The sequence below is a fragment of the Melozone crissalis genome, unplaced genomic scaffold (assembly GCF_028551555.1).
Source record: "Melozone crissalis strain CALT ecotype California unplaced genomic scaffold, PUWL_Pcris_2 ptg000018l_1, whole genome shotgun sequence".
Taxonomy (NCBI): Eukaryota; Metazoa; Chordata; class Aves; order Passeriformes; family Passerellidae; genus Melozone; species Melozone crissalis.
Genome location: NW_026535796.1, coordinates 16,829,290 through 16,848,343, shown reverse-complemented (window position 1 = coordinate 16,848,343; position 19,054 = coordinate 16,829,290). Strand labels below are relative to the sequence as shown.

The 19,054-nt window shown below is 43.2% G+C and overlaps 1 protein-coding gene across 2 annotated transcripts in view; it reads right to left on the bottom strand.

Moving 5' to 3' along the window:
* Nucleotides 1-19,054, bottom strand: part of TSPAN18 (tetraspanin 18) — a 119,360-nt gene that overhangs the window by 12,775 nt on the left and 87,531 nt on the right. For both annotated transcript variants that reach the window (XM_054275268.1, XM_054275269.1), the window contains 4 exons: nucleotides 12,998-13,087; nucleotides 7,674-7,765; nucleotides 6,709-6,903; nucleotides 1,143-1,217 (listed from right to left, as the gene is read on the bottom strand). In XM_054275268.1, the coding sequence (XP_054131243.1) occupies nucleotides 1,143-1,217; nucleotides 6,709-6,903; nucleotides 7,674-7,736 (333 nt within the window). In that variant the 5' untranslated portion in view covers nucleotides 7,737-7,765; nucleotides 12,998-13,087. The remainder of the gene's footprint in view (nucleotides 1-1,142; nucleotides 1,218-6,708; nucleotides 6,904-7,673; nucleotides 7,766-12,997; nucleotides 13,088-19,054) is intronic.

Sequence of the window (19,054 nt, the reverse complement as noted above, 5' to 3'; positions counted from 1 at the left end):
TGCCTTCAGATCTGAGGCAAAGACAAAAGACCACCAGCTCATAAATAGAAGAAAGCCCTCTCACTACCTCCTCTCAAGGCCATCCTACTATACAAATACCACACTCTCCTGCTGTGAGCTTCCTATGTTTTGATTCTTTTCTATCAAAAATGAATGCCATTAGAAGCATATACTGCTTTAAGAAAATCATCATTATACATGGCCCTTCTTTGCTCCTGCCACATTTCTCTCAAGCTCAGTACAGCATATGTGCTGCATATTCTCTTGCTACTGGCAGAGGCAAAACAAGCAAAACAAATATTAACAATCACTAGTGACCCCCTCTACCAGCCAATGTTTTTTCACAGCCATCACTCCAAGAAGAATTGACCTGCTTCAGTCAGGCTCTCCTTTGCATATGTGTGAACATGAAAAAAAGTCCACAGACCTTTGCTATTTAGAGGAAGAAATGAGACTGTGGCTGCTACTACTGTAACAGAAGTTTACCACTAGCCCAGGGCAGGGATGATGGCCAGGTAACAATATTCATTGCAGAAGAATAGAGAAAGGCGACATCATATGAAGCTTTGGAGACAAGGACAAATCTAAGCAGGGCAATAAGTGGGGTGGGATTTGCTTAGGGCTGGAGGGGGGATATCTTACAAGCAACATTGGTAGGAGTCTGGTGAGCAGCAGAACACGGAAAATGAAGAATGAATATGATTAGAAGATTCATAAGCGATTTTTTGCACTGCAGAGCAAGCATCAGCTCTGTCTGGAAAACAGGAGTTTTCAACAATTAATATTATTATTAATCTTGGAAAAGGAAAATAGTTGCTTTTAATTGCAGTGTGACTTTTATCATAAAACTTCTCTCTGATGGAATGTGCAGCTGGTTTGGCTGCAAGAGTCAGGAAGACTTTAAAGGACTCTAAAAACTTCAGGGACAACTGTGTCACCATAAACTCTCCATCCTGCACCAGCCAGGTTAGCTGACATTCCTTGACGTGCTGGCAGTTCTGCAGACAGGCTAGTAATGAACAAGGTTTGCTGATATGTTTGAAACAGCCACTCTACAGACAAATCAGCCACTGTCTAACACTCTGCTCCAGCTGTGTATAACCCCATTGGGGTCCAGAGATTGCCCACCATCAGATACTTACGTTTTCTCTGAATATAAAAGCCAGGATTGCAGCTGAAAGCTCCGCCAGGAAGATTAGCAAAATAAACATGAAGAACTGGAAGAGAGAAGATAAAAACCACAAACGTAGCATTAAATGTCTGCAATAGGTGGTAGGAATACAGAGTTTTGCTAATCACCAATAGATGGAATAAATAACTGAGGAAACTTTTTTTCCCCCCCTGACAATTAAGAAACTGTATGAGAGAGTCACTTGAAGCACACATTCCCTCTCTGACCTCATCACAGGACATGGGAGCTTGTGACACTTTTGCCTGGTTCTAATGAGTAAAAGTGTATAAGGTTACAGAACCCAGAGCATCCCCTGATAAACCTGCACCAGGTTAAAACAGTAAAGCCTGCTTTGATGGAAAAGTTATATAAATTGAGAACATGCTCACAGAGGTTAAGCTGTCCAGACACAAGCATAGGTATCACATGTCAATGCACACACACACCCCTGATTGCAATACAAACAACACAGTTTTACTGTAATATAATCACACCTTATCTTGTGTGGAAGGAGGAAGTGGGACATACCCTCAAATATTTATACCTATGACCTAAAATGGACTGTTTTCATTTCAGAACAAAATTAGCCTTGGTTAATATCCCCCCCACGCAATGGGGTTGCACTGAGTGAAGTACTAACCACACAGGACCTCTACAGAAAGTTGATAACACACCATAATAATTTAATTTGGTTATGCAAGTATTATCCCTGTCTTGTATGGTATCCAAAGCGTGCATATTCACATTCTTAAGATAAGGGCATGCTGCAAACTTGACAGAAAGCACAGCCTGCACATCAAAAGATAGTAAAAAGGAAACAGGCCTCCAGGTTGGAGTAAAACTCTTTACACTTATGCAATCATAATTTTACAAAAAGGGAAGGAAAGCAAAACAGAGAGGCACGTGGCTGTCCAATCTAAGCTGGAACTATATTTCATTCTGTTGCCTTTGCAACCTTCTGCTGCTTCAATCTAAAAGTTTGGTTTTCAGTCTTGCCAAAGGCACCTTGTTTAGGTGAGGTTACCAAGCCTGGGTGATGCCCTGTACCTTCACCCCCCACCCCAGAGAAGTAAATCAGATGCACTTCAGAGGTCTCATCCCCAGAGACTGACATGCTGCTGGGAGGGTGCTGTTCCTGGGACCTTGTCTACTCAGAACACTCAGGTACTCGGGAGTGTCTCCAGCCCAGGATGAGTGATGGGACTCTTGTGGGCTTCCACTTCAGATTCTGCCTGCTCTTGTGGCCAGTTCTCATTGACACTGATGCCTTGTGCTAATTTGATGCTGCTTCAATCATTACAAACCAGTAAAAAGAACAAACAGGGATGTGCCATTTAACATCCTTAAAACAATGAATGCTGATGCTGAGGAATAGCTATAGGAACAGAGGAGAAAGTGGATAGATTCATACTCTCTCCCGAAATGGCATTTATTCTTGTAGAGAAAATCATGGACTTGAGTAACCATAAGTCTGAACTAGGTGGACAATTTTAACATTCTTATTGCCATAAAGAGAAATTACCATTTGAATCAGCCTGCCTAAAATTCAAACAGGCCGAGAATTTGCTCATAGACTTTGAGATTATTTTACAGAACTGAGAAAATGTTAAGACATTAACTCAGATTTTGGCATTGTGTGAGAAAGGCAAAAGTGAGCGGAGAACCCTGTAAGACCACATCATGTAGAGGGTAATAAACTTGGTACATGTTACCAGTGAAGATAGATGAAGCAACAAGTAAAAATAAACACAAGAGAAGTCTGGATTTGTGTGTGTGTGTGAGAGAGAGAAGTTTATAGAAGGTCTTTCTGAAACAGAAAACAGGCAGATAGGGCCAGAAGTACTATTGTGATCCCCAAGCAATTATTTATAAACACTGTCTGAAAGGCTGTTCATTGTGCACTTCAATAACGGAGAAAGAATTCAAACTATCTGCTTGGAATAGGCAAAATGTTGTTTTGTTGTCAATTATCAGAGCTTTAAGTGATTTTTCCCCACTGGAAAAGCACATGCACCACCCTATCACATTTGTGTTCCTGCTTCTGCAGTGGAAAAAAAAAGAAAAGGAGCCTGGGCTCAAATGACAAAACAAGAAAAGTCAGATGAGCAGGGATTTTTGGGTTTTAACAGCATGCTGTTGCTTGATTTTACTGAACTAGTTAACTCTCTAATTTATTCTTAATGCTGGAGTTTTCTGGGTGGCTTCTTTTTTTCCCTGCTCAGAGACTGTTTTAATTTCACCACAGGAGGGCAAAGAACAAGTGATGAGAATGAACAACGCTTTGCAAATTCACATCATCATCCATCAAGGGATCTCAGCATAGTCACTAAGGTCTAAGGTGGTGATCAAGTGATTAATCCCATCACCCTGCTAATTGCATTTCATTTACTGATTACTGGGAGGCACATGTTCACCCAAGCTCCAGCGCAGGTCTGTGCAGAAGTGGAAGCAGTCATTCCCAGATTATCTGTGATAAGCTTCATTATCATTCCCAAACTGATTTACACTTATATTGTGCACTCTGCATTACAGATTTGTAAGTTACAGTAGGAAAAAAACTCACAAGAAGCCATTAGGGTTGATGAGAAAAAGATGGATCATCAGTGTTTCAGAACTTACTCCCATTCTGCATTTGAAGGGTCAAAATCTGCTTAACGTGTTTTCCTTCCAAAAATTAAATTGATTACTGATATGTGAGAGCACAAAGGAGCCAGCTGGTTAATGCCTGGGACACAGTAACCTCACATTTAAATTCAGGCTTGATTCTTGACATTTGAACATGGGTACTCCCCACATCCAAAGTGAACATCCTAAGAAATGGAATCTCTCATACTGGTCAAAAATTTTGCCTCAGCTCCAAGTGATGGTTACAGGAGTTTTCACAGAAATGGTCTATCAGAAGTTTCCACAAATTAATGCTTTTTGTTTATTTTTCATAACTCATCCAATGTTCCAGTTTCAGAACTGCTGTTCCAAAAAAGTATCAACTGTCTTTAACTCAAAGGACCTGGACCTGCATTCTCATGCTGAGAAATTCGAGGGGCTACTACATCCATTTTACAGGAGTGCAAAACAGGATGTCTGCATTTGAAACTAAGCCAAATGAAGCTAACACGGGCTCTTCTTTTAACAGAGCTGAATTCAGTCCCTTGGTACACAATGTTGTACATTCAATAGTACTTTGGATTCTGATTTTTACAGTGCTGTTTTGCAGTCGGAGGACCTTCAGCACAAGTCATTCAATGTATGACTTGCAGGCCACTGTTTGTTCCTTTTTGTTTTTGTGAGTCAGGTCCAAATGCCAGGAAATCCTCACAGCCTTGTGCTTAATGCAACATGTTAGGTTCCATAGTGATGGGGTTACTTTTCACCAAAATACAAGCAGCTTAATGAAAAATAAAAGTCCTTGCAAACACTGAAACCAGAACCTAGGGAACATGAATCTCTCTTGTCCCCTCTATCTTCTGTTTACATTTGGACTAAAAGCTTCAGGCATACATTATGCATCACTGAAATCTCACTCAAGCAGCTCTCTGGCTCATCAATTCTTTAACAACTTTGTAAGTGGACTTGATTTGATCTAGCAACTTCTCCCCAGGTACCACACCCACAAAGACTTACACTCTCTGTTTCGCAAGTGTTCCCAGTCCCTCTGGCATACAGTCATGAATCTTTTGCCTATCCAGTGTCTAAAACTTACTCCTATCAGACTTTGCGTTTCACAGATGTTTTAAGATTGGCTGATTTTAACATCAGCTGCTGTGGCCCCAAAAAAGAAGTTAGAAACATATTTCTTCTCCCAGGTCCTCATCCAAGTGCTTCACACTGCTGAACATGAGATGGCTGGCTGTTTAGCTAAGTTGGTGTTGATACAAAAAGCCCTCGAAAATCTGACGGATTAAAATAGAACCATAATTCCTTATCCAGTAATTACTTTTAGAGTTTCTCATAGTCTGGGGCATTACTTCCAGCTCATATTTTTCTCACGTCTCAAAATAATAATGAAGGTAAATAAATAAAGCAGCAGGGCTCAGAACTACCTCTAGGAGTAAGAAAAGTAATAACCACAAAATTGAATGTACTGGAGTATAACTAAAATACATGGAGAAACATTCAAACCTGTAAATGCTGGTATATCAGGAAAGAACATGGCCCAGAGCTCCCTTTTTCCAGCCAGGTCACCAGTCTGTGTGCAGCAGACTGAAAATATTACTCTCCTCTTCACTTACAGCAACATTTCTCATCAAACTTCACTTTTACTTTCTTAATCTGACAAGGACAGGCTTTGAAGTAACTTCAGGCTCATTGGGCCTCATCCTTTCCATTTTATTAGGTTCCTCTGGGCAGATCTCCACAGGCTTCACAGGTGATACATTTGTTTTTCTGATTTACTTCTGAGATGAATCACTAGAAATCAAACCCAGAGTGGCTTCCCCAAAAGAGCTCTCATTTGCAGGCTATGAACTCAAGGCATATGGGAGCCAAGGGCCAGAGAGAATTCATCTCAGTGAAGCCACGCTCATCTCTAGGAAAGGATGGTTTTGCATTCAAGAAAGAGGACTTTCCTGTCCTGTTTAAAGTTAGAGACAGGCCTTTTTTTGAACCATGAAGCAGCTGTGCAAGACACAAGCCTAAAAATACAGTAAGACCGAGATTTTAAAAAAGAAAAAAACCAAACCAAAACCCACAACAAAGCCAAAGTGCCACCAGACCCATTGGGAGAAACAAAAGACCACATTTTACAAAGAAAAAAGAAGCACACCAAAAGAAAAAAAAGGAAAAGGAAAAGGAAAAGAAAAAGAAAAAGAAAACTAATGTTTTCTTTTCTAATACATAACTGGCAATGCTTTCCAGCAGGAGATAATGGCTGAAAATCCTTCAGCATCAGAGCTTGGGAGGAGTGGGGAGCAAGGGCAGAAGTGGCTTATTTTAGCTCTTTGTGATTATTGATGACCACTATGGGCTGAAATTTAATCCTGTTATTCAAGGGAAAATTTGTCCAAAGGTATCAAATCTGGTTCATTTTAGGAGCAGAGCAGGCTGTATCAGGGAGTGACCAGCTATTGAGAACAGCAATGACAGCAATGACTGCTGTGATGTAGTTTTGGGCTGAGCATTCCTGCTGGCATGGGGGGCTCCCTTGCACAGAGGCTGTGCCCCAGTGTTCCCTCCTTTGTTGTGAACCCTCAGGGAATGAATCTACAAGTGGAACAGTGGGTTTTGAGTAGCCAAGAAAGGCTACTCTTTTTTGGTCACTTTATAAATGTAGAAAAAGACCAAACAACCAAATGGGGTCAATTAGAATGAAAGCTTAAAAGGATTAAAGTACATTCCCAGACTGGGCTCAAATCTATATAGGTGAAAAAGCAAATTAGCTGTATTAGAAGCAGTGTGTAAAAGTATCCTAAGCCTACTTATCATCTGAAGGAAGAATGGCTACAACAGCAGACACCCATTCCTGTGCTTATCCCAGCACCATCTATCCAGTCACCCCTACAAAGCACCAAGAGGCCAACACACACTGCAAGGGCACTTACAAAGAGCAGGAGGCATTTGTTCTCACGGATGGCACCACAGCAGCCCAGGAAGCCCAGCAGGAAGAGCATGGCTCCCATGGCCAGCATGATGTACGCTCCCGTGAAGAGCAGGGGGTTGGCTGCCACTATCTCTCGAAAACCTGTGGGATCCACAATGACCCAGATTCCGAGTCCCAGCAGGCATGCTCCTCCCAGCTGTCACAGCACGAGGACAGGAGAGAGAGGGAGACAGGTCAACACAAAACAACTGCTGCAGAAAAACTGCTGTCTTTTGAAAAAAAAAAAAAACATTGCTGTCTTTTGATCAAAGATGTTGATTTGGGGAGTTTGTGTTTCTGCAAAAGCATGCTGTGCAGGTGACTTCTGACATGCTGCTCTTAGTATCTCTTGCTCAATAAATGAATCATTTGCAGCAAAAGCACCTTTCTTTCTTGACATGTCACTCTACCCACTGTTTACTCCCTCTGTACTGCTGAAAGACAGTCTTGGTCTGCTGCCACATCTGTGGAGGACAGTGAAGGGGTTCACATGAACCATACCTGCCACAGAGGCCAGGGTGGCTGGGCACTCCCACCCTGCCTTTCAAAAACAAAACCAGCTAAGAATGACTCCATATGTGGTAGGGAAATTACTACTCCTGAGTGAAAACCTCAGCAGGGCACCCAGGACTAGAAAACAATTTATTCTGCCATTCAAGGATGAACTATGTGCATCATTAGTTACAGCTTTCCCTGTGGTTTCCCCTGTCAAGGACAGCAATAACTCAGACAACAGTGACCACTGTGCTGCCTTGCTGAATGTTTGGGCATCTTTGGATGCTGCAAAACACTCGGTGATTGCTAGTGCACAACAGAGGGGATATTCTGTATTGTGGCATCTTTACCACACTATAGCCTATCCTGCTGGGCAACAGCAGGCTGCTGGAAATGGGGATCCAGAAAAGACAGTGAATTCCAAATACTTACAAATATAAAGAAATTGAAAAGAAACATCAGGTATTTCATGCAGCTCAGACAGTCTCCCTCCATGGTCTTCAGGGTCCTTTGTCCAATTCCTCCTGCAAAACAACAGCACTTTCTTAGCACGCTCATTTTTATTGGAATGACACAATCCTATCTCCAATCTATTTGTATTTCCCCCAAGACCCTGTGGAGTTCATTATAGAGAAGAGCTCTTTTCTTACCTGAAGGGGGAACACAGCACAGGCTAGTAAGAGATAATGATTGCTGCCTGGTGCCTTTGCGTTCTTTAAGGTCGGAAGGCGAACACAGTAGTGAAGGGGAAGGGTTGCAGGAGACCAAAGGTCTAGCTTTACTTGCAGACTGAGATACTGGGGAAAAAATATGCCTCTACACATGAAGAATTTTTTTCCCCCGCTCCTTAAAGCTTGTCAAGTCTGAGAATCACTGGATGTACCTGTCTATTTCATGCTGAGAAAAGGTCATATTGAAACAGGAGCCAGAGCAAGCTGCGCCCAGTTAGAAGATGCACAAAGACATTTGGGACAGCTATCTTCAGCTATCTCCATACAATCTCCCTCTACAGAATGAACACCACACTAACATGAACAGCTTCAGGGAAGCTTGTAGACACTTGGGCTTGGAATGACAGCAATGCAAGGACATGGCAGGGACCAAGGAGGACATCCTTACATGGTTACTCAGCCTGGGCACAGCACCTGCTTGCCATGCAGGGAGAGATGTTCCTGTGCCAGGGAGATCCTGCTGCTCTATACCCCACCCTGCACAGGTCCTTTGCAAGAAGAACACATGGATCGATATTGGAAAGCTTTTGAGGCCAGGAAAAAATGCTTAGGAATCTTAACCAGCTCTGAAACTCAGTGTCTGATTTAGACAACAAACTCTTTGGCCAGTGCTTCTGTTGGAAGAGCAGCAATAAATCCTGACCAGGTGAGGCTACACTGGAGGAAAGTTCCTGCTTGCATTCATTTATGCAATGAAGTGACTGTGTGTCCAACCATGCCAGTACATCACTAAGTACCCTAGAGGGACAGACAAATAAATACATTAAATAGTAAAACTTCCACTGAAACAACGCAGTCATGGCACTGTGCACAGATGGAGCCATACATTTGCAAACAAAGAGACACAGGTTTGCTTGGCTCCCCAGAGGAGCCTTCCCAAAGCCCACATGCTTCTTAATGCATCTCATTCCCTTTCTCCACTGCAAATACCATTCCCTAACAGACCTGTATCTAATGATATGCTATGGAAGCAAAGTCCATTTAATTCACTTAAAATAAAAAACTGAAATTATTCAAGATCTTTTCCAGGCCAGAAATAAAACTGCCTTTCACTCCATTGTTTTTGTTAAACCACAAAATCTGTGAGTGCTCTAGAGCCTCATGAGATGCTTTCCTCTGTGACCATAGGCACTGCTCTGCTTTAGCCAAAGAGCAGAGACAATCCGTGGCAGGCAGAGCTCCCAGCATGGGGCTGCCTGAAGTAAGAGCCAGATTTTTGTTACACAGTGTGTGTTGGATATACTGCTTTCACTTGATTATAATCAAATCTATTCCTTCTTTGTGAAAAAGCTGAAAGGCTGAGACACAAATGGTGTTTCACAGGAGCTCACGTGGGCTGTTTTCCCTCAGCAGCTGCCTGTACCTGGGGCAGAACAGCAGTGTGCCTCTGCTGGCTGTGTACTGCCTAGGGAACTCTCTTTGCTGCAGGAATTGCTTCTGGACAAACACAAACCTGAATCTAAACCTGAGAGTGAGGACAATGTTTTTTCTTTATAAAGTTTATTTTCTTATACCCCTGGTACATAATTGTTCTGCCCAGAGAAATTCAAGGACAAGATGGTGACTACAGGAGATGGGGTGGGACACAGAGCTCAGATGTGTGCCTGCAGGAAATGACCACAGCTCCCTGACACTGTTTAAAGCCATGTCTGCAAATCTGACAGAGAAAAGGGGTTCTTGAAGTCCAGAAGGCCAAGGAGCTGGGCAGGGAATTCTTCAGTTTTGTGGGAAAAGTGAGCCTTCAGCTCCACTATGACTTGGACACTAGGGAGGGATATGAAAATACAGACAACTCACTAGGGTACTGGGATTTCAGGAGTCCCACAATTAGTGTCACATAGATGTTCCCATCACCACACTAAAAATTCATGCTCCAGTGAAACATAGAATGGCTAAATCTTGGTAAATTAGTCAAAGTCTTAAAGTAATCTCAGAAATTTCAAAGTCCGGCTGCCTTAAGCACCCACCTGTGTGATCCATATTATAGTAGATTTTGTTAAAAAAAAACAAACAAAAGCCAAAACAGTTTAGCCTTGTTGTGACACTATGCATAATTCACACACCCAATACAGTCACCCACACAAAAAACAATGCCTGTGGTCCAAGCAAGAAGCAGCAGTTTCTAAGCCTAACACTGTCTTGCTGCTTTGTAGTGTTGATAAATCAGGTTCCTGCCTTACTTTCCTTTCCATGTCTAGGACAGCTTCCTCTGTAAGGTGAGCAAGCTCCCTTGGGACTGCTCCGATTTACATGAGCTGAATACAGGTCAACTTTTATTTACAAAGACAAACATAGGCTATGATTATTTGCATCTCTCCTGCCTGCCCATCCACTCAGTATGTTAAAATGTTTTCCAGGCATAAGAAGGGAAGGGAGATTTTAAATCCAATGAGCAATCAGATCCTGGAAACTTCACTGTCCAGAAAAACTAGTCGGTCACAAAAACCTGGGAGTAGCATGAACACATGCACACTCAGCTTTGACAAACAAGGGCTCCCTTCTTGTTTGCTTGGGAAAGAGATTGTCCCCAGCAGTGGTACTGGGCTCAGATTTGTAACTCCTGAACCTACGACACTTCTCACAGCCAAGCAATAACTAAGTGCAACCTTACTCATTATGCTGTGCTTCAGATCAAGACCACACTCACTGAGGCTTTCAGATTCCAAACTTCTTCCACTCCGGATGAGCAAATGGAGCACAGAGGCAATACTGTGAGGTCTGGGCTGGTAAAGCCAAGAACAAACCATATCAGTTTCCACATCAGAAGAACTCAATGCAAGCCTCCAATTAGCTTTGCTAATTAGCTGAAGGTACCTGGAATCCCAGTTGACAGGCTCCATGGCTAAAATAACTGACATTAAAGGACAGTCCTGACTCACAGAGATGGGTTTTCGTTCTACTTTTCTTTTTAAGCCATACACACAAAGAGCAAATTATTTGAGTTACTCCTACTACACATACAAGTGTGATAAGAACTGAATGCCTATGTGCTAATCTACCTTTTAAAAATACCTTTACCCCCCTCCTTCAGGCCCCAGATCTGTGAGAGATTGAGTTCTTCTTTGCAGGAGACATTTAAAGCTAAGCAAACACGAACAGTCAGAACTGCAGAAGACAGAGGCTGACAGATGCTCTCCCTGGCTTGTCCCATCTCAGACCTGTGAGACACATGAGATGCATTTGTTTTTGTCTGAAATGTAGCTATAAATGTTCAGCTTTTTCTAAGGCACATTATTCTACATTTCTCTCTCCCCTGTATCCCCCATTAATTTTATCTTGGAAAGGGATGGGGAGGCTAAAAGTCCCCAGCAGTGTAGCCAGGAAACACAGCCCAGCTGCTGTAATCAGTTAGGAATAAAGTCTAGTTTTTAAGGCAATGCATTTTTTTTGTTCTCCAGCCACTTCCTTCCTTTGGTCATTTGCTTTGCATGCCTTGCAGCTGCCTTGAACTTCACATTTCTAAAGGCAGCTGCCCAACCATACCCCTCCAAAAGGCCTCCAATTTTTCTCTTGGCTGACACTGACATTTCCCTCAACCCCCATATTCCTTAAACACTGGGTTGAAACCCATGGATTCACTTAGATTGCTTCTTTACCTTTGCTTTGAAGAAGGAATCACTGCAAAACTTAGGTTGGACAGGACCTCTGGGTTTCACTGAGTACAAGCACCCACTGCCTCTAGCCTGGGCCAGTTCCAAATCTGATCCAACTTCAAAGTTAGAGCATGCTGCTTAGGGTCACATTAGTTAAATTATTAATATCTCCAAGGACTGAGTCTCCCCATCTCCCTGGACACCTCTTCCAATGTTTGATGACTTTCCTTGGTAAAAAGACTATTCGAAACAGCTGCCCAAGGTGTGTCTGAGTTACCTGGTGGCAAATGGAACAAGAGCATCTCATGGATGTGCCAGTCTGTCAGAACTCTCAGGAGCACCTTATCTTCACCAGTCTCAAACCTCACCCCAAACCTCAATTTTCCTTGCCCATCCCTAACAGGCCACTGCAGACAATTTGTGTTTCAGTATAGAAATTCAGAAAGATTGACTGATTGCTCATCAGTCTCCCCATCTCAAATACTTTATAGAAAACACAGAATAACTGAGATTGAGAGAGATGTCTACAGGTTCTCTTGCCCTCATGCAAATCACTTTTTCAGTCACTGCTTTTCTATCACATGATCTGTGTATATCTTCTCTCAACATAAATATCTCTTTGCTGTCAACACGCATGAAGAACTTGTCCACTGAACCGATGCTGAACTGTTGCTTCTTCTAAAATGTCAGAACCAGTTCTGCAGTACTTCCTACAGAACATTAGCCATTAGCCTGTGGCTTGAGCAGGAAATTATGCCAACTCACATCTACATTTGTAGCCATTCACAATGCACCACCTAAAAGCAGATGTGTTTGAAGTTCTCCAGAATCAGTACCAGGTACCTTTAAAGGTATTAGAAAATATGGACTAGAATCTCTTTCAAGTAAATGTATTGATTTCTAGAGGCTGTCCCAGATAAGGCATCACTGGAAAAATGCCTGAAGCTCTATGCTACACCAGTGGCAAAGGATCACCACCACTTGGCTGGCTCCACGGTGTCCCCTCCCCAGCAGTGTGGCATCACCACTCTTTGGCTTGCAGGCATGGAGACTTGCCTCAGCACGCTTGCCTTCCTTCCCAAGTACACCTCTCGTAAGAGGATTTCTGGGTTCACTACCCGCAAGCAATATTCAGCTCTGGTGGGATCTCCTAAGAGAACATACCTAACAGGAAGAGCCTTCCAGAAAATCCTCTCAGAGCATTATTTTCTCACTGTCTGCTCCTCTAAATGCAACAGAGATTAGGGGCAGTTTCATAAGGAGTTTCATAAGGAAGGATGACTTTCTGCAGTACCTCACTGGTGACACCGTGGCAGATGAATCTGTATTTCTTATTGCCTCCAGCACACCATAGCCACCCTTAAGCTGCTCCAACAGAGATACAGAGAAAGTACCTGGCATTCAGAAAGAGCAAGCCATTAACAGCACTCACCTTTACTAATCTTGGGACTTGAAGCACAGTGTCTGTTCCAGTGTTTAATTGTCTGTGTGTCCCATGTATCTCTTTCTATCCAAGCTTGTCCTGTAAGAGAAAAATACACAATTACTGAAGTCAATAAAATGTAGTCATGTTAAATACGCAATTTATTAAAACACACCGTCCTGATGAAAGTGCTCAGTCTAATTGCCACCTTAATTTGGTGTACATTAGCACTAATGAAGAGCTTTTAATACCCAGTGAGGGATTCAATTCCTCAGAATCTCTGTAACAATCTTTGGGGGTGTTTTAAATGCCCACAGACCACATGTAAATGTATAGTCCCATTACACCTGCACTTCATACCACAAGAGGACTAGATTAATACCAGCTGCACCTTCAATATTTTATAGGAGGTTTAGACAAACTTTAATCTGCTGTGACTTTACAGCCCATTTACTGGGAAAATGGAAAAGGCAGGAAGGAAGATGGAATGCATCTTTGGGAAGCCCAGCCATTAGGAGCAGCAGCGTAAACGTTGGGTGCTATCCCTCGTTCTTCCAGCCAGTTGTCACGCCAAGTTGAGCAAACTATTTCCTCTCCCTCTGCCTCACGGTCACTGCCTGGAAAGCAGCGACAAAGGAACAGCAAAGCCACAGCCCTGGCCACCCAAAAGTATTAGATATAGGGGTGCAGGCAGAGGGACTCAGGTGCAGACTGCCACTCTCCTCAAAGTAACAATCACAGTTTTCTCAGTAAGTTTTAATTTCTGCCCACACAATGCTGAAGAGAGCCTTTGACTAGCCAAAGGTGACACTACAGACTGATGTGCAAGGCACACATGTTTGACTCTTGCTTTCTCAGGGCACCCGCTCCTAGATTGCTTTTTCCACACATCTGACACAGCCCAAACTCCATACTGCAGGGCCTGTCGGGAAGGAGCAGTCTTTCACTCTTCAGAGAGCACCCCATGCCATAAGAGTCTAATATTCACATAGGGCTCAGCACTGTAACTCACTCACTCATCCTTCAAACATGGTTTTGGCATACTCACAGCTTTGCTGGAGCTGCTGTTCCCTGTGAGGCACCAGATAAGTCACCTGGGTCTCTCCCTGCTTTCTCAGTGCCAGCATTTCATCATGATTTCTGGGAGTGGGTGCATTTAACATCTGTTTCCCACAAACATTAGTAAATGTGCCTTTGAAAATTGCCTGCCATTAAGACTTCTGTGAGTAAAAGTCTATCGTTTGTTGTTGGCAGGGAGCAAACAAGGAGTTTCAAGGTGGCTGAAACCATTACAATATAAAACATACAATGAATATTCATAGACCTTTTGTTTTGCATTAATTCCTCACATTTTATGTCCTTCCTCTGTCACTGTAAATCTACATCTCTAGATGAAGGACAGGGATGGCTTCCCCTTGGAAACCTGGAGGGTGCAAACATCTCGTGCCAATCCACCTGTCTGTGTTCAGAAGTGCTGGAGGCATGAGCTGAGCAGGGGCTGAGCTGCCCTACCTCACAATGCCAGGTACAAGGGCTGCTCCCAGTCAGTACAGCTTTTCCACCAGTGTCAAAGTTCACAGGGCGCTGTGGGACTGTCTGGGACATGGCTGCAGCAGGTTCAGCAGGTCTGAAGAGAGGGAACATCTAGGACAGGGGACAGTGCCTCACAGCAGAGAGCCCCTGTTTGGCAGTCAGAGCTCAGTGCCCATGCTGACCTTTGTCTCTATTTCTGTGGTGTGCAGGGAAGCTTCATCCTTTGCAGTGCACGTGTGATTGAGAGACAATTTCTTTGGTTGCCCTGTCCTGTGATGCCACTTTCTTGGGATAGATGCTGCCAAGAAAAGTTGGTTCTAACTTTAAAGCAGAGATGACACTGTGCTATATAAACCTATCATTAAGAAAATAACCAGAATGATAGGATTCCTGCTCCTACTGTGTGTGCATATAATTACATTCCTACGAGCCCTCAGAGGTCTGCGTGGGAGAGGAGTTTTATTTTTTTATCCATCATAAGTCACAATATTTTAAAGAAATTACAGCACCTCAGAGAAGAAGAGTTTAAATGCTTCAGTAGGTACCAGCAGGTACTGTGTCAGAAGGGATGAAAGACTGCATTTAGTGCCAAGCAGCAGCAATGATCCACCTGACTCTGTTGCCCTAAAGGAGAGGAAGTCCCTGCCAAACAGATTCTCTTTGGTTAATAGCTACGATTTTGTCATTAGGGAGAATTGCACAAAGTGCAAACCCACCATGCCTAATTGTGACTCCAGCAAGCTGATGCCTTTAATTACAGTCTCTGGGGAAGCACAGTGGGAACAGGAGCAACAGCTGAGGCTAAGCCTCATCCTTGGGCTGGCCAGCTATGGCTGGCACATTGTCCACAGCCACCACATCAACTCTCCTTGTTGAGCATTGCCTTCTCTTCCCATTCACAGTGCAGCCCATCAAGGAGCCGGCTTTGATGAAGGAACAGCAGCTAAACATGTGCCTCCTGCTGGTATCAGGCTGCAAGAAAGGCAGCTGGAGCTCCAGAGCAAAGAGGGATGGGACAGAGAGGGGTTGAAACAGACAACAGGCAGCAAGTGAAATGAGAAATTAATGGAGTGTGCAGGATGAAGAAGCAAGGTCTGTCTTTGTGAGAAGTCCAGCTTGTTGACTAGAAGAAGGGCCACCAGATGAACCCCTTAAAACTGTTGTGTGTCACAAGGACTTCTAGCTTCTGCCAGTCTCCTGTGCTCACCACATTTGCAGGGTCGAGATACACTTAAACACATGCCAGCCCCATGATCCATGGCTGGATCATGACTGCAGATCCAGAAGTCATGTCCTGCTGGATCTCTGTGTCAGGTCAGTGCTTTCCAGTGAAAGGTGAGGAGAAACGTGTCTGTGGAAGCTGGATCAGAATAATTTCATTCCCTTGCAGTGGCTTCAGAAAAGAGGTGAAACACTTTTTGATTTAGAGCTGGACCTTGGCACAAGCTGTCAGCCCCATGTGTTACCCTGTAACTATTGCTCCAACATAAATAAGTGTTTGTTCTGGAATCTCATAGCACTTGTGCAGCAGAATCGTTGCTATGACACAACTACATTACTTCATGTAAATCCAATTAGATTCCAAAGTGCACTGTGTAACTGTAATCGGCCCCTGTGGAGCAGCCGTGAGGGGACCTGTGCAAGGCCGTGCAACTGGATACTAAATTACAGTCAATCTACCTCCTCTTTAGTTGCATTAAAATGCTAATGTCACTGCAACGTGGGCCCATTTACCAGCCATGACCGCCTTGCCTTGCAGCACTGGAGTGAACGAGCCCGTTGCACTGCCTCAGAGCATTTAATTCCTCGGTACAGTTGAGTGAGCAAAGCCCTTAGGGGCATCTTATACCTGCAAACAGCAACCTGATTGGCTTTGATAACACTAAAAGCATATGAGGCTTGTGACAGTGTTTAAATGAATCGGAGCTGCCTCCAAAACTACCCCAAGTTTCCTACACAAGCAGAGCAGCTGGGTCTCATCTCATCCTGATTGCTGCTAACAAGAGCACACTTCTGCCACCAAAAGCCTGTGTGCGTAAGAGCACATCAGTCTCACACAGGAGGACAAAGAGGGCTGGACTAAAGCCCTCTAAATTTTCAAATAAATAACACCAACTTTGCAACATAGCTACTAATACAACTCTTACCCTCTGTTTTATATTTGCAACTTTGCACAATGTGTGCATAGAATACATGAGATCATATGGAGGTAAAATCTCCCACACGTGCAGAGACATTCAGAAGGGAAATTTAGAAGTCCCAGAGCAGAACCAATTCTAAATGCTGTAATGTTTCGAAAAGTGCTAGATTATGTGTTTGAAGTGCCAGCATGCCTTCAGGCCACAGACCACACCATTTCAGCTGGCGCAAATGTGCACACTGCACCGTTCAAAACATGAACTGCTTGCTCACTTTGGCCCCTTCCCAAGGAAAGTTCCATAGGTAATCACATCTGGCTCTTCCATACAGCTTCTCACACACAGGAACCAGCTGTCTCAGAAAAGAAGATCCTGCATACAGAACCAAAACATCTGATAGCCTGCAATTCTTTTGAGTTCTGTTCCTTTTAAAAAAGCCCTCAGACAGCTCACAGGTGGATTTTCCTTGTATTAACTGCAGTACAATGGAACCATATGGTACCGATTGTCTGCCTTTCTACACAGATGACCCAGAGATTATATACATTGATAATATAACAACATTAGTTTTGTTTATAAGATGAGAAAACCAGGGCTAAAAGGGGAATGGATGTGCTAAACCTCCTGACCCCTAATATAGCTCTCTCCCCATTAGTCCATACTGAGACCAGTCCCAAACCCATGAAAAGGACTATCACTTCTGGCTGACAAGCAGCACTCTTTGTCAGGCATCTCCTGTCCCAGAGAGCTGTTACTTAGCAAGCCCAAAGGGAGGCAGCTAACTTTGGCCTCCTCTTTCTGAAAGTGTTTCCCTTCCGGATGGAATCAATGTCGCCCTCCAGAGTGGATCACGGAGCTGCAACACAGGCCAAGGTGACATTACCCACTGTCATGTCAGGTACTGTCAGGCGTTGGAGCACTCCGTGCACGTGCACAGCATTGCAGACACTGAGGGGATTTAACACAAACTCCAAATGCCTGCCACGCTTTCCCTGAGCCTGCCACATCTCACCTTTACAACAACTGGCTCCTCAGTGCTCCTTTCTGTTCTCCTTTCCTATAGCCCTGCTTTGTTTGCAGCAAGTGCCTCAGCACTTTGTGGCATTCGTGATGGTTTCGAGAGATGCAGGAATAAATCTCAGGAACACTGGGCAGTTGCTGTGGCAACCTTGTCCTCCTCAGACCACGATTTTCAATATTTTAAGAATTTTCTCAATACTTGCGTGCTTCAGGGAAATAAGGCAGAGGAGAAAAAATATTTTAAAGTAAGGATGGTACCAAAAGGAATTATTACTATAAGCCACAGGGCTTACTTTGTCCTATCAGAAAGATGATGATGATAAGTCCTTAGCAGGAAAAAGAAGCCATGACTGTCTGAGCAGAGGCAGAGGCAAGGGGCCATGGGCAAGGGAATTTGAAATCTCTGCTTGTATCATCTGTTTTAATGCAGAACGGAGTTGCAGATCAATAAGTTACCTTTTTTTTGTTGTGTTTATTCTCAGTGTTTTCTCATAAGGTAGAGGTGTGGAAAAACTAACCCACTATTTAGGATCATCTGATTGGGGAAGTAATAACTTTAATTCCTTTTTAAAAAGAAATCCCAAACAGAACTTTGAACACATTAACTATTGTTAGCAAAAAAAAGAAGAAAAAACAAACAAACAAAAACCTCCACAACAACAACAAAAATACCCAAACAAACCCCCCCACCAAACCAAAACCAGACAGAAGTCCCCCAAACCCCAGAAAGCTAGCAAATTCTCTGTTCAAGGTAACCGCCTACTCAGACATAAAAACAAAACAATCAGTTCAGTCAGCCTAGAAAAGCCAAGATTAGGAAAAAGAGCCTGTAAGAAAAGCAGATCTTAAATGAGGGACCTCAATAATAGTAAATAATCCAGAAAATAATATTTCTGGAAATCTGAGAAGTGACATTATTTATCTGCTTCTGGTCATCTGTTAAATGTTTTTAATGAGAAGAATAATAATGCATCCCAAAGTGTTATGAATTCTAAACACAAGAGGATATTGTAGGAAATACATACATAGGTGTGATATGTGCAGGAAAACCTGAATGCAGCAAAAGACATGAGAAACGGCCTAGGAAGGAGAGGCAGACCTGAAGTCTAAGTTACCCTGCTTATAGTCAAACTGATACATATCTCATAAATATTTCATGAGCAAATCTAAACTGAGTTTCACTGCAATCAGCACCTTTAACTTACTCTAGCACATAAAATTGCAGCTAATGTGGTTTGTAAGGTAAATGTGACTGATCTGAACCACACCTGCCCCAATTAAGGTATGAACACCCAACCACTCAACATCTTTTACTACGGATATTTTTGATTTCAGATTAAGAGAGTGAACCATGGCCACAGCCCACGAGAGGGCT